Source organism: Nilaparvata lugens, chromosome 5, assembly GCF_014356525.2.
Source record: "Nilaparvata lugens isolate BPH chromosome 5, ASM1435652v1, whole genome shotgun sequence".
Classification (NCBI taxonomy): Eukaryota; Metazoa; Arthropoda; class Insecta; order Hemiptera; family Delphacidae; genus Nilaparvata; species Nilaparvata lugens.
This window is the reverse complement of record NC_052508.1, coordinates 23,785,459-23,800,399: the sequence shown is the minus strand read 5'-3', so window position 1 is coordinate 23,800,399 and position 14,941 is coordinate 23,785,459. Positions and strand designations below refer to the sequence as shown.

Sequence of the window (14,941 nt, the reverse complement as noted above, 5' to 3'; positions counted from 1 at the left end):
GAAGGGCACCAGAAAAAACAACTTCTCGTTTAAATCACTAAAATCATACTAAATTTAACTTTCAAACACTTTTCACTAATATTATAGACAATAGTTATTAAGGTTAAAGCCAGAATCAGCACGAAAACGATAGGCTGTTCAGAGCGATAAGCCGGCACGTCTGCTCTCTACAACGTCTAGAGCCCAACTCTTGTAGGGTGACAAATTAGGCCTTATGGTGTAGAGTGACACAGTCGGCTCAATGGTGTGAGGTGACACAGTAGGCTCAATGTTGTAGGGTGACAAATTAGGCTTAATGGTGTAGAGTGACACAGTCAGCTCAATGTTGTGGGGTGACAAAGTAGGCTCAATGTTGTGGGGTGACAAAGTAGGCTCAATGGTGTAGAGTGACACATTCGGCTCAATGTTTGGGGTGACAAAGGTAGGCTCAATGGTATAGAGTGACACAGTCGGCTAAATGTTGTAGGGTGACAAATTAGGCTTAATGGTGTAGAGTGACACAGTCGGCTCAATGTTGTGGAGTGACAAAGTAGGCTCAATGGTGTGAAGTGACACAGTCGGCTAAATGTTGTAGGGTGACAAATTAGGCTTAATGGTGTAGAGTGACACAGTCAGCTCAATGTTGTGGGGTGACAAAGTAGGCTCAATGTTGTGGGGTGACAAAGTCGGCTCAATGTTGTGGGGTGACAAAGTAGGCTCAATGTTGTGGGGTGACAAAGTAGGCTCAATGATGTGAGGTGACACAGTCGGCTAAATGTTGTAGGGTGACAAAGTAGGCTTAATGGTGTAGAGTGACACAGTCAGCTCAATGTTGTGGGGTGACAAAGTAGGCTCAATGTTGTGGGGTGACAAAGTAGGCACAATGGTGTAGAGTGACACAGTCGGCTCAATGTTGTGGGGTGACAAAGTAGGCTCAATGTTGTGGGGTGACAAAGGTGGGCTCAATGGTATAGAGTGACACAGTCGGCTCAATGGTGTAGAGTGACACAGTCAGCTCAATGGTGTGAGGTGACAAAGTAGTCCCAATGATGTAGGATGACACAGTCGGCTAAATGTTGTAGGGTGACAAATTAGGCTTAATGGTGTAGAGTGACACAGTCGGCTCAATGGTGTAGAGTGACACAGTCGGCTAAATGTTGTAGGGTGACAAATTAGGCTTAATGGTGTAGAGTGACACAGTCGGCTCAATGGTGTAGATTGACACAGTCTGCTCAATGTTGTGAGGTGACAAAGTAGTCCCAATGATGTAGAGTGACACAGTCGGCTAAATGTTGTAGGGTGACAAATTAGGCTTAATGGTGTAGAGTGACACAGTCAGCTCAATGGTGTGAGATGAAACAGTCGGCTCAATGGTGTGAGATGAAACAGTCGGCTCAATGGTGTAGATTGACACAGTCTGCTCAATGTTGTGAGGTGACAAAGTAGTCCCAATGATGTAGAGTGACAGAGTCGGCTCAATGGTGTGAGATGAAACAGTCGGCTCAATGGTGTGAGGTGACAAAGTAGTCCCAATGATGTAGAGTGACAGAGTCGGCTCAATGGTGTAGATTGACACAGTCTGCTCAATGTTGTGAGGTGACAAAGTAGTCCCAATGATGTAGAGTGACACAGTCGGCTCAATGGTGTGAGATGAAACAGTCGGCTCAATGGTGTGAGATGAAACAGTCGGCTCAATGGTGTAGGGTGACACAGTCGGCTCAATGGTGTGAGGTGGAAGAGTCAGCACAATGTTGTGAGGTGACAAAGTAGTCCCAATGATGTAGAGTGACACAGTCGGCTAAATGTTGTAGGGTGACAAATTAGGCTTAATGGTGTAGAGTGACACAGTCAGCTCAATGTTGTGGGGTGACAAAGTAGGCTCAATGGTGTGGGGTGACAAAGTAGGCTCAATGATGTGAGGTGACACAGTCGGCTAAATGTTGTAGGGTGACAAAGTAGGCTTAATGGTGTAGAGTGACACAGTCGGCTCAATGTTGTGGGGTGACAAAGTAGGCTCAATGTTGTGGGGTGACAAAGTAGGCTCAATGATGTGAGGTGACACAGTCGGCTCAATGGTGTGAGGTGACAAAGTAGTCCCAATGATGTAGAGTGACACAGTCGGCTAAATGTTGTAGGGTGACAAAGTAGGCTTAATGGTGTAGAGTGACACAGTCGGCTCAATGGTGTAGAGTGACACAGTCGGCTCAATGGTGTGAGGTGAAACAGTCGGCTCAATGGTGTGAGATGACACAGTCGGCTCAATGTTGTGGGGTGACAAAGTAGGCTCAATGGTGTAGAGTGACACAGTCGGCTCAATGTTGTGGGGTGACAAAGTAGGCTCAATGGTGTAGAGTGACACAGTCAGCTCAATGGTGTGAGATGAAACAGTCGGCTCAATGGTGTGGGGTGACACAGTCGGCTCAATGTTGTGAGGTGACAAAGTAGTCCCAATGATGTAGAGTGACACAGTCAGCTCAATGTTGTGAGGTGACAAAGTAGTCCCAATGATGTAGAGTGACACAGTCAGCTCAATGGTGTGAGGTGACAAAGTAGTCCCAATGATGTAGAGTGACACAGTCAGCTCAATGGTGTGAGGTGACAAAGTAGTCCCAATGATGTAGAGTGTCACAGTCGGGTCAATGTTGTGGGGTGACAAAGTAGGCTCAATGTTGTGAGGTGACACAGTCGGCTCAATGGTGTGGGGTGACACAGTCGGCTCAATGGTGTGAGATGAAACAGTCGGCTCAATGGTGTGGGGTGACACAGTCGGCTCAATGGTGTAGAGTGACACAGTCGGCTCAATGTTGTGGGGTGACACAGTCGGCTCAATGGTGTGAGGTGACACAGTCGGCTCAATGGTGTGAGGTGACAAAGTAGTCCCAATGATGTAGAGTGTCACAGTCGGCTCAATGGTGTAGAGTGACACAGTCGGCTCAATGGTGTAGAGTGACACAGTCGGCTCAATGTTGTGGGGTGACAGAGTCGGCTCAATGTTGTGGGGTGACACAGTCGGCTCAATGGTGTGAGATGAAACAGTCGGCTCAATGTTGTGGGGTGACACAGTCGGCTAAATGTTGTAGGGTGACAAATTAGGCTTAATGGTGTAGAGTGACACAGTCGGCTCAATGTTGTGGGGTGACAAAGTAGGCTCAATGTTGTGGGGTGACAAAGTAGGCTCAATGGTGTAGATTGACACAGTCTGCTCAATGTTGTGAGGTGACAAAGTAGTCCCAATGATGTAGAGTGACACAGTCAGCTCAATGGTGTGAGGTGACAAAGTAGACTCAATGGTGTAGAGTGACACAGTCGGCTCAATGGTGTGAGGTGAAACAGTCGGCTCAATGGTGTGAGGTGACACAGTCGGCTAAATGTTGTGGGGTGACAAAGTAGGCTTAATGGTGTAGAGTGACACAGTCAGCTCAATGTTGTGGGGTGACAAAGGTAGGCTCAATGGTATAGAGTGACACAGTCGGCTCAATGGTGTGAGGTGACAAAGTCGGCTCAATGGTGTAGAGTGACACAGTCAGCTCAATGGTGTGAGGTGACAAAGTAGTCCCAAAACATTGTCGGCATGCGGGAAAGCAAACCAGCAACGCTAACTGTTCATGGTAAGTTATCTACTACTTCATTTAACTGTTTAACTCAACACGATATCGAATGAATAAACAGTGATTAACAGTAAAATGAGTAATAAGTATTACTGCAGTTTCATCAAATCAAATTTAAAATTAGACTATTTTTAAATTCTATTGTTCAGAGGTTTGCCCTAAATTTTAGAATTATTCATTATTTTGAAATATCCTGGTTTATTATATGAACAAAGTGACGTTTTTCTATGAATTGTGACTTGTACGCCACTTCAAATATTTCTATTCATGATGACTCCTGTAGGCCTATTAGTCTACTGACTATTCCAGTTAATATAACTCTTCAGAATTATTCAAATAAAGAGTAAATAATATTAAATAAATAGGTCATAATCATTCAATAGATGTCCGATGCGAAATATTTATAACATATCAACTCTCACCTAAATGAAGGAATATTGTTATTCATACTCTCATTAATATTAATATTTCATTATACATCAATATCAATTATTGCAATAATGTATTTCTAGTCACGAGGAAAATCTATTGCTTTGCAGTGAAGCCATTCATGAGCAAAGAGCCGAACGACGTGACGGTGCTTGCCGACCACAACGTGGAGTTTGAGTGTCGCGTAGGCGGCGACCCGACGCCCAAGATCCTGTGGCGTCGTGACTCGGGCAAGATGCCGATCGGTCGCGCTCACATCCTCGACGACAAGTCGCTGCGAATCGAGCATGTCACCCCCGAGGACGAGGGTCTCTACATCTGCGATGCTGAGAATGTCGTCGGAAGTGTCTCTGCCAGGGCGTCGCTCACTGTTCACTGTCAGTTGCATTCGTTATATTCATGTTTTTTCTTCTATTTTGATATTATCATACTATCAATCAATCAATCAAATTTCATTTATTCAAGTAGTTGCATATAAAAGACAAGCTTCACAACATTGAATCGTCACAATCAATAATAAACACAAAAAAATACAATAGTGCAAAGAGGAGACGTCAAAGAAAAACACTGCCTTCAGGAACACTATTATAAATAACTTGATTAATAACTCACTTTCATATAATACAAGGTGCGGCAGTCAGACGACACCATTATAGGTACCTAATAGAATTCACAGAACATAATTTCAAGTCATATATTCCAACAAATCGTAAGAAAACAAATAAACATTTAGGGTTTATACAGAGAAATTGTTACTTTTTATTAGTAGCGGTAAAAATTATCATGATGATTACCTCCTTGTGGGCATCACCCTCAGAAAATTCAACTGTAAAATTCAGTTAAAATTCAGACTTCAACTGTAAAATTCAATTATATTTTTCTAATCGAGAATCGGTTCTGTAAATGTGCAGCTCCACCGGTGTTCGTGGTGAGACCGCAAGATCACAAGGTGGGCCTGAACGGCATAGCCAAGTTCGACTGCGTGGCAGAGGGCAACCCCCCACCCAGTGTCTTCTGGAGCAAAGAGGGCAGTCAGGTGCTCATGTTTCCTGGCAACTCGTACGGCCACCTCCATGTCACACTGGAAGGATCACTGCACATACAGGGCGTGCAGAGAGAGGATGCCGGCTTCCTAGTCTGCTCTGCGCTCAGTGTAGCTGGCTCCACCACTGTTCGGGCCTTTCTCCAGGTAGGCTATTTATTGTAATTATTGCTCACTCTTAGAATTAAAGGTTATTGAATACATCAGCTTGAATCGACGTCTGAAAGCGAGTAGTGCTAAAATAAAATGTTACACTGGAGGATGTATAGCAGTCTTGTTCAGTGCTGGAGTATTTCAAACATAGTATATCTGCTAATCTGTATTTGGAAACTGCCCAATGTTTAATGTTTATCACATGAAAAAAGTTGAAATGCTTCAACTGGAATAAATTATCAAGATATCTGAGTACTCGCTACTCAATTATTAGTCCAAGCAATGAATGCTCAAAAAAGGTATAGTTTTCTAGTTTATAAAATAGAATTATCGTACCCTTTAAAATTAATAAAATAATAAAACAAGAATACAAATTGTAATGTATTCTTGTTTTATCATTTTATTAATTTTAAAGGATACTATAATTCTATTCTATAAATACAAGAAAGTAGCCCTGAATTCATATAAGTTTTCTAGTTATATGCGAGAAACCGAAAATGATCTAGTGCTTCAAAATTATGGATAAAATCGTTGGCATTACTGATAGAAATCTATTCCTATTGACTTTCATAGATCTATTCTCTAAAATAAATTATCCAATTTTGTACTGAGAGATGAGAGAAATCGCTTGCAAATTGTTATTAGAATCGGGCGATCAATTTTCAGGTAACTTCAGTTGACGATGTTCCACCTCCGATTGTTGAAATTGGTCCTGCCAATCAGACACTTCCTCTGCAGTCAGTGGCCAACCTGCCATGCCAGGCTCGCGGCTCACCGCCTCCCAGGATAAAGTGGTACAAGAATGGCAGCCTCCTCAACCCGGACATGCCAAGGTTCACAATCAAGTCAACTGGCACTCTTCACATAGACGGTTAGTACAGTCATAGTAGGCCACTCAGCAACTTTATCATATTGTGAATGTGGTGGAAAATTCTCGTAGTAGGTTAACGTTTCCCCAGAAAAATGTTCATGCTCTTCTATCTCCAAATACCTGTGAAATACCTCCGTTATTCAACACATTTATATGCATTTTGTATTTCTTGAACTACCTTCTAAATTGCGATAAATTGATGTGTAAAGTAGAAAGTAATATGAAAAATAATCATCACAAAGTGAGAAGTTATCCTAACCACAAATATTACAATATGTTGAGCTATTTTCCAGTTCCTTGTCACTTTAAATGATTATCATTTCTAGTCCAGACATTATGTAGTCCTCATGAAAATCATCTTCCATCTTTAACTGGAGCATTCCATCTTGCTTGGTAAATGGAAATTATTCCATCTCTGTTTTTGTTCCAGGCTTTAGAGATGCTGTTTAAAACCACCCGTTCTCGAGAAAAGGGAATTAATTGAATTATATTTGTAGTCAATCTGCATCTGCATAGATGAAATTGTGTTGAGCTACTGTCCTGACACAAGAACAAAGTAGCCGAGTTATGAAGTTGTTCAGCTGCTTCTCAGACTTGTTTATCTTCTACTGATGAAATATTAAAACCTTGGCTCTCCTCAGACCATCCGTCTCTTTCCCCTCGCCCTGGTTTTTGCTTTTGTTTAACAGCCTTATCTCGGAGACCGGGAAAAGGTGGAGAAGCAAAACTGGAGGGGAAGTTAATTTGCTTAATACCTTCCTTTCCACCCCCGTCCGCCATTTTCGATCTTACCCCTTTCTCCCACCCGATCGTCCCACCCTTGAAACAACTGGCAGCGTTTTCCATCCTTTGTACGCCAAGAAAATAACAAGAGATGACATTCATTTAGGCAAAACTTCCGCTTCCTTATTCTGTTGAAGATATTTCTACTTCATCCATTTCGTTCCCTCTATTTTAACTCCTTGTTTTTATAAACATAGTAATAACAAACTTGTTTCTCTTGGAAATTTATTGTATTTTTCAGTTAGAAAACAGTTCGAATTTCCATTCTCCAAAAGCATTATTGAGAGTAATTCAAAGAAAATAATATATGATGAGAAAAATATTTATTTAATTTATTATCGACATCAGCAATTGAAGTAGAATTGTTGAATAGTCTAGACGGCTCGATGAAACTATCAAATATATTCAATTATTATCATTTCAATAATAATTATTGAACAAATCCCCAAGTTGAAAGCTGTTAACCACACTAAAGACTTCTGCTATTGAAAATATTCCACAATTTATTCTCATAAGTCTGAGGGGTGGTTGACAGCATTTTGGATTCTCGTTTAATAATAATAAAAATATATTATATTTTTATTTCACCATCCACCATAACTGACTATTTTATTCTCTACTATTGTTACTATCTCTCCATGAATATGGAGAATGAACAGAATTGAGAAAAAGCGTACCGTATTTATTTATACCTTCTCTCTGTAGCCTCTGTAGTGCTTTATTCTTTATCTTTCATTTATTTGTGTGATAATTACAATATAATGTCATTGATGTCATCACCAAGATGATAGCTAGAAAGCAAATAAGGTAACCTTGTGCTATTCCTCTCCCAAATTTAAATAAGGTTACACATAGTCCGAAATAGGTTAAGTGTTGTAGCCTAGTTCTTCACTGTACAAAATGGTCAATCCTTAAAAATCTTCACTTGAACATAGTTTATTTATTTACTCAACTTCCAACGGTACAACACCAATTCTACATAAAAATAAAATAGAAAAACAGATACCAGCAAAAATATATATAAATAATATCCAATATTAGAAAATCGCAGAAAAATAACATCGAAAAAGAGATGCAAGCAAAATATAAATAAATAATATATTATATAATACTATAACATATTTACTGTATAACATAGTTGAATGAAAACCTGACATTATTTTCATTGCAGACTTGCGAATGGAAGACTCAGGCCTGTACACATGCACAGCGTCGTCGGAGAGCGGTGAAACGTCTTGGTCGGCGTCGCTGAGCGTGGAGAAGACGCCGGGTTCACACCTGCACCGCAGCCCCGACCCGTCCACGTTTCCGTCGGCGCCGGGCACGCCCCGCATCGTCAACACGACGCAGTCCAGTGTGACCGTGGCCTGGACGACGGGCGACAACCGCAGCCCTCTCATTGGCTACACTGTTGAGTACTTCAGCTCCGATCTGCAGACCGGTTGGGTGGTCGCTGCGCATCGCGTCAACGCTGAAATCATTACTGTGAGTAGGGTTTTCATTCTTACGTGGAGACTTGAATTTTTGATTCAATCTAAGTATATATGATTATTTATTAATACAATTTTTCACTGTTACAACAGTGGACTATTTCAAGTCTACAATTCTCGTTACAAGTCTAGTAGAATCCGGACGTGTTTCGAAGGCCTGACATTTTAACTTCTGCATTTTTACTGATTCAAATTCAAATTTATTGAATAAGAAACACATTTTACAAATTCAATGATACAATACAACAAATATAATGTACCCCAAGATGATCCATGTGGGGCGTTAGAAAGAATATAAATAATAATGATCAATTTCTTAAGTTATCATTCCAACTTGAACGTGATGCTTTTCGGAGCATTGATGATATATTTAGCCTACAGGGAGGACGGACCTCGAAGTATCTTTGTGATTAGGAGTTCTCTATGCAGATTCCCCCGTGGCGAAATGTGGAATGATCAGATCCAAAGATCCAATGTGTTTTCCAAAGCACAGTTATGCTCCAAAGCACAAAATCTCTGTTAATAGAATAAATTTCAAATTAATAACACACACAAAATTAACAAAAAAACACTATTGGCAATGAGCACAGAGAAAAGAAACAACGTTGTTCATTTGGTACTCTGTGCCATGAATATCTACTGATCCGTCGGATAATCATTGAAAGAAAATGAGGAAATTGAGCCACAATCTAACACATGTATTACGAGAGCGAAATTTATAAAAATCCATTTATAATTTAGTAAAGATGGTGAATTTTTTCACCCCGCTCAATAAAGAGTATTTCCATGTTCATTTTTATTACTTATATAATTTATTAAGCCGCTAATAATGGGTCTCGCCACTGTTATAGTATCTTAGCCTGGATCGATAGTAACGTGCACATTTTATATCAAGAGAGTGGCTAAAACTTTTGTTCACATCCAGGTTTGAACAAACTATGGCAATGAATTAGGTACAGCTTTAATAGTAATTTCTAATTCAATTATAAAATTTCTACTGTGAGCTAAATGCACTTAGTCGGTTATTACTACATAGAGTCATAGAGAAAAGATAGCATGAGAAGATATCACATGGTATAGATCGTTTATGTTCCAAATTTCACAGTTAATTCAGGCCCATAGTCTCAGTAGTTATTTTTCGTGAAGCTATGAGACGCTGCTAGTCTTTCATACTGAGCTGTTCTTACACTCTCACCCGGCCAAAATAGTAATATTATAGATAGTAGTCGACAGTAAAGGGCTTGAGTTGACAGTGAATCGGTTTGAAATTTAAAACATAAACATCCTATATCATGAGATATCTTTTATTTATGATATGAGTAAAGATACCGTTTAGACAAAATACACCGTTCAGTAAATATACCGTTTTTAGTTAAGATAACTAGATTATTTGTCTAGTTACTAGTTTTTGTTTGCTTTGTAGATAAACGACCTGAAGCCGGATACGTCGTACATGTTCTTGGTGCGCGCGGAGAACGCACACGGCCTGTCTGTGCCGAGCGCGGTGTCAACGGAGGCCCGCACACTTGGCCCGGGTCCGGGCGCACGTCACGTGCCTCAGCACACACTCGACGAGGCACGAGTGCGCCTCAGCACCAAGGTTGTCTCACTTGAACAGCTTGTGCCCAATGGGTCCACCTCGGTGCGCTTGACTTGGCTGGTAAGTCGTATTGCCACTAAATTCACCTGCTAGAATAGTGTTATTCCTATTGTAAGTAGTACCTATTATAGACATTTTTTATAAGTGTTATATAGTGCTTTTCTTTATTTCATTTCCTTAATTATTATTTTTTTTATTTATTCTCTACTATCGTAGTGAAAATGTAGCATAGGCAGATATCTCATGATATAGGACATTGATTATTGCTACTAGGTAGGCCTATTTATTGTTTTCAAATCTATTTCCTCTTGAAGGCTGAGAAACAAGTTCATTATTTATTATTGCAAGTTATAGCACTACCTCCGTTAACAAAGCCATAGAGCATGACAGGTGAGTAGATGGTAATTGTTGTTGACACACACCGACTACTGTGCAATTTGAATGTAGTGAAGCTATTTTCAGTGACCGGCATACTCTTGCTTTTGTTATCCTGACTTCACTGATCGGTACTCATCTGCGATCTTCTATCTTATCTAACACTGATAACGTCAACAGACTGATTTTCAACTAACTGTTATCTATGCTGCCACTACTGTGAAACCAGTTATCACCATCTGACTTTTGGTTTACTTGCAACAATAACAGCCGGTTTTGTTTATCTGTTACCATGACAACCACGCGCGGCAGTTTTAAACAAATTGAATAACTGATATCCGCTCTTTCTATTGCTGTGCAAGCCGACGTGATTGAGTCGTTCATCTTGTTTCTCCACATCCTTTATCTATTCAGGAGCTTCCTTATACTGCCTTGACAGCTCTCTAGGCACTCTCCTTTTTCCTTCTCTTTTTTCCTCTCCATCTGTTTCATTTGTCCACTTACTTCATATCGGCATCGGATAATAAGTACCTTTCTGCTTTGATTAAATACTGTACAACTGCTATTTTCAAGTATGTCGCCAACTATAAATAAATTTTCAACTCAAAGAGGGAATGATGCTGTTGAAATTGACGGCTTTCACTACAGAAAGGAGCGTAAAATGTTGGACGGGAGAGTTTCGTGGAGATGTCTTAACAATGGTTGTTCAGCTACTTTGAAAACAAATTCCCTGGTACATGAAATATTGGAGACGAGCGGGCAGCACAATCATCCGGCTCCCGAACTGGATCTAGCGATTACTGGATTGACAAAGAACACCCCTGAGATGCGAAAATTAACTCCAGTTAGTAAGTTAACAGATACTCCTGTCAGCTCAAAAAGAAGTTCCTCACCTCAACCTAAGATGACATGTGATATGGGTGTCAACACGCCAACAACAAGGGATGTCACTTCCATTGAGTCGCCCGATCTGCGCGCAGTAGAGCTTCTCCAGCAGCGTAATGATTTGATAGCCTATTCACAAGATTTGAAAATGCAAATGGAATCTCTTCAGAAACAAATAGAAACACAAAAGGAACACATCAAATCAATAACACTGGAATTTGAAAGGGATAAACAAGACGTTGGAGATCAGATGAAATGCATGTCTGTGACAATTGAAACGTTGGAGGCCGATAACGCTGCTTTGAGGAATGAGAACAACTCGTTGAGGAATAATGCTAATAAATGTAATAATAAGAGCAAAGGCTCGGTGAGCACCAGGTCCAATGATGGTAGCAAACGAATTGGAAATAAACCGGCTTCTTCAAGTCGACAAAGTACTCCAATTATTGTCGATGATGGTGATGTCGCTGCAGAGAAGTGTGAGTCCGACACAGCCCCTTCCAATATCACCATCCACCACTACGCCAGCAGCCAGGGCAGACAAGTCGGTAACGAGTTTGCAAAAAAATCCAACTTGAAATTTACTTCGTTCGTAAAGCCAGGTGCCAAGTTTTGTGATATTGTGCCGGATAGATTGGCAGACTTCGGCAGTGATGACGTGTTGGTGATTCAGGGAGGCACAAATGATGTCAGTAGAAATGAAGCAAACGACGTCCTGACAGGTCTGCGAAAGAGTCTGGCCGCTCTCTACGGAACCAACGTCATAGTATTCTCAATTCCACACCGCTACGATTTACCGGACTGGTCGTGTGTAAATGAACTGGTTAGAAAAACTAATATAGCCATGGAAAAAATTTGTAATTTATTCTCTAATTGTAAATTTATTGATATGAGTCATCTGGGTAGGAGATTCCACACATCTCATGGTCTGCATCTCAATAAATTAGGTAAGAAAATGATCTGTGATAGTATAATTGGATGCGTGCGTAGTAACTTCCTGTATAGAAAATCGACTCCAGCTATTCCTCTCTATAGTTCTTTTTTAGTTTAATTGACATAAGTGATACCGAGGTAACTGAAATTTACAATACTTCTCGCTCAAATCTAGTTTTTGACAGTGACTCTCCTCTTGACAATCTACATCCAGATTTTAACCCAATCATTCCCACATATGAATCCAAAGATATTTGTTATGGTAAGATATCTACTTTTCCTCGTCAAATTCCAATGAATAAAAATAGAACAAATGTTGATAAGGTCTCCATATTACATCAAAATGTACAACACCTACCATCACGCTTGGAAATGTTAAATATCAATTTAGATGAGTTAGAGCCTGACATAGTAGCGATTTCAGAACACAAAATGTCAAATTCTGAAATAGAAATACTCAATGTTCCGAAATATCAGATAAGCTCAAGCTTTTCTAGACTAGAAAGTACTGGAGGTGGGGTCATGATCCTAGTACATAATAAAATATTTTCCAAGTGTAAATCTGTAAAGTTACCAGCTATTTTGTCAATAACAACTGAAAAAGAGTTTGAATGCTGTGTTACTGAATTCACTCTTGATGGTTTAAATTTTGTAATGGCTTGCTTATACAGAACTCCTCAGCATTGTTTTTTGGATCCATTCTTAGAGAAGTTAGAAATTCTACTTGAAATTTTATGTAAAAAATATAAGAAAGTTATTTTAGCAGGAGACATAAATATCAATGTTTTAGAGAAAAATAATACTTATAATAAGTTAATGAATGTTCTCAAAATGCATAATATGATTTACATGATTGATTTTCCAACAAGAATAACAACCACATCCGAAACAGCAATAGATAACTTTATTACGAACATTGTTGACGATAGTTTAAATGCATCGAGCATCATCACTCACATATCGGATCACGATGCGCAACTGCTTGAGATCCGGGGTGTGAGTGGCGTTCTTGATAAACCAACTAGGAAATTTTATCGTAGATTTGATGAAAGTCATTTGGAAGTATTTTATAGAGAATTAGCAAATCTGAATTGGATGGAGATTTATCAATCACCAGTTGATGAAAAATATGATGTCTTCATCTCAGTATTTTCACATTACTTCAACATTCATTTCCCAAAGATACTAAGATATAAAAAGGATAATAACAGCAAGATTAGGATGAGTACTGAGGTGATTGATAAAAAAAATGAATTATTAGAGTTGGAAAATTTACATAGACGAACTAAAAGAGAAGATTTAAAGATTCAAATAAAAAATAATAGAAAAGCTCTCAAACTTATGATACAAAAAAATAAACAGAAATACTTTGATAAAAAAATAATGGATTCCAAAAACAAGAACAAAATAGCTTGGAAAATTATTAATGCTGAGGTGGGTAAGAGTAAAAAGAATAATTCTAATTTAGGTGTAATAAGTAATGGTGCACTTTCAACGGACCCTCATTGTGTTAGCAATATTTTTAATGATTTTTTCGTTACAGCAGTTGACAATTTTGTAATTCCGGATATTCCTAAAAGTTCGATACCTGTATATGTACCAGTTTTACAAAGTTGTCAAACTTCCTTAAGATTTAGATTCAATCCTATTAGCGAGAGTCAATTAATAAAAATAGTAATGTCATTTGAAAACAAACACTCTTCTGGTCCGGATGACATTCCAATGACAGTTGTCAAAAAAGTTTTACCAGCAATAATCAAACCACTAGCACATATTGTAAATTCCTCCCTAATATCAGGCCATTTTCCTAACAAACTGAAGATAGCTAGAGTCTTTCCAATATTTAAAAAAGGTAGTATCACAGATCCTGGTTGTTATAGGCCGATAGCATTATTGTCAGTATTTTCAAAAATTATTGAACGAGTGGTTTATATTCAATTGATGGAGTACTTAGAAATAAATAATTTATTGGACACAGAACAACATGGCTTTCGTTCAAAAAAATCAACAATTACAGCAGGAGTGGATTTCATAAATACAATAATTAATAATATAGATAAAGGAGAGAAAGTTGTTGGCACATTTCTGGACATGACTCGTGCATTTGACAGTGTACTTCACGTTGTTCTGTTACATTCGCTAGAGGATTTAGGAGTACATGGAAAGGAGCTTACTTGGTTCTCATCTTATTTAATTGGTAGACAGCAATTTGTAGAAATAGAGCATACTCAAGAGAACAGTAACCATATATGTAAGAGAAGCTATCGCTCTGACCTGAAAAGTTTAAAATATGGAGTACCCCAAGGGTCAATTTTGGGTCCGCTATTATTCCTGTGCTATATCAGGGGTATGCCCAATGTGGTTCCACCGCAAGCCTCTGTATGCCTATATGCGGATGATGCCAATATAATCTTTACTGGAAAATCGACTGAAGATGTGGAGCTCTCATCTGCTATAGGCCTGTCCTCGATTAATGAATATTTGAATAGCCGGAATCTATTATTGAACTCAAGCAAATCTATAGTTGTCCCTTTTATGACTAGGCAGAGTAGGAATGAATTATGCCCAAGCATAGCAGTGAATAACGAGCTTCTAGAGTCAGAAGAGAGAACAAAATTTCTAGGCTTGTTAATAGATAGCAATCTTTCATGGGATAATCATGTTTGCCAAGTTATAAAAAAAATATCCCCAGGTCTGTATGCTTTGCGTAGAATGTCTAATTTATGTAGTATACAGACACTGAAATCAATATACCACTCCGTAATACATGCGCATCTAGCTTACGGTCTATGT

General features: G+C 39.2%; 2 protein-coding genes across 3 annotated transcripts in view; one reads left to right on the top strand and one right to left on the bottom strand.

Moving 5' to 3' along the window:
- Nucleotides 1-1,264: 1,264 nt before the first annotated feature.
- On the bottom strand, nucleotides 1,265-3,543 carry LOC120351583 (coagulation factor V-like). The gene is made up of 3 exons (XM_039429424.1): nucleotides 3,526-3,543; nucleotides 2,150-3,046; nucleotides 1,265-1,777 (listed from the first exon to the last, which is right to left on the bottom strand). Exons 1-3 carry the CDS (start codon nucleotides 3,541-3,543, stop codon nucleotides 1,265-1,267), a joined length of 1,428 nt encoding a protein of 475 aa, XP_039285358.1.
- LOC111057012 (roundabout homolog 2) overlaps nucleotides 3,536-14,941 on the top strand; it is a 26,724-nt gene continuing 15,318 nt past the window's right edge. For both annotated transcript variants that reach the window (XM_039427994.1, XM_039427993.1), the window contains exons 1-6: nucleotides 3,536-3,587; nucleotides 4,127-4,393; nucleotides 4,928-5,205; nucleotides 5,878-6,082; nucleotides 8,037-8,350; nucleotides 9,779-10,015. In XM_039427994.1, coding sequence (XP_039283928.1) covers nucleotides 3,551-3,587; nucleotides 4,127-4,393; nucleotides 4,928-5,205; nucleotides 5,878-6,082; nucleotides 8,037-8,350; nucleotides 9,779-10,015 — 1,338 coding nt within the window. In that variant the 5' untranslated portion in view covers nucleotides 3,536-3,550. The remainder of the gene's footprint in view (nucleotides 3,588-4,126; nucleotides 4,394-4,927; nucleotides 5,206-5,877; nucleotides 6,083-8,036; nucleotides 8,351-9,778; nucleotides 10,016-14,941) is intronic.

What these genes read in the sequence shown, in the direction of transcription:
- LOC120351583 (XM_039429424.1), bottom strand. An exon ending in TCTACACCATTGAGCCGACT is followed by an intron (nt 1,778 to 2,149) that starts GTGTCACTCTAC and finishes TACAACATTTAG; the next exon opens with CCGACTGTGTCACTCTACAT.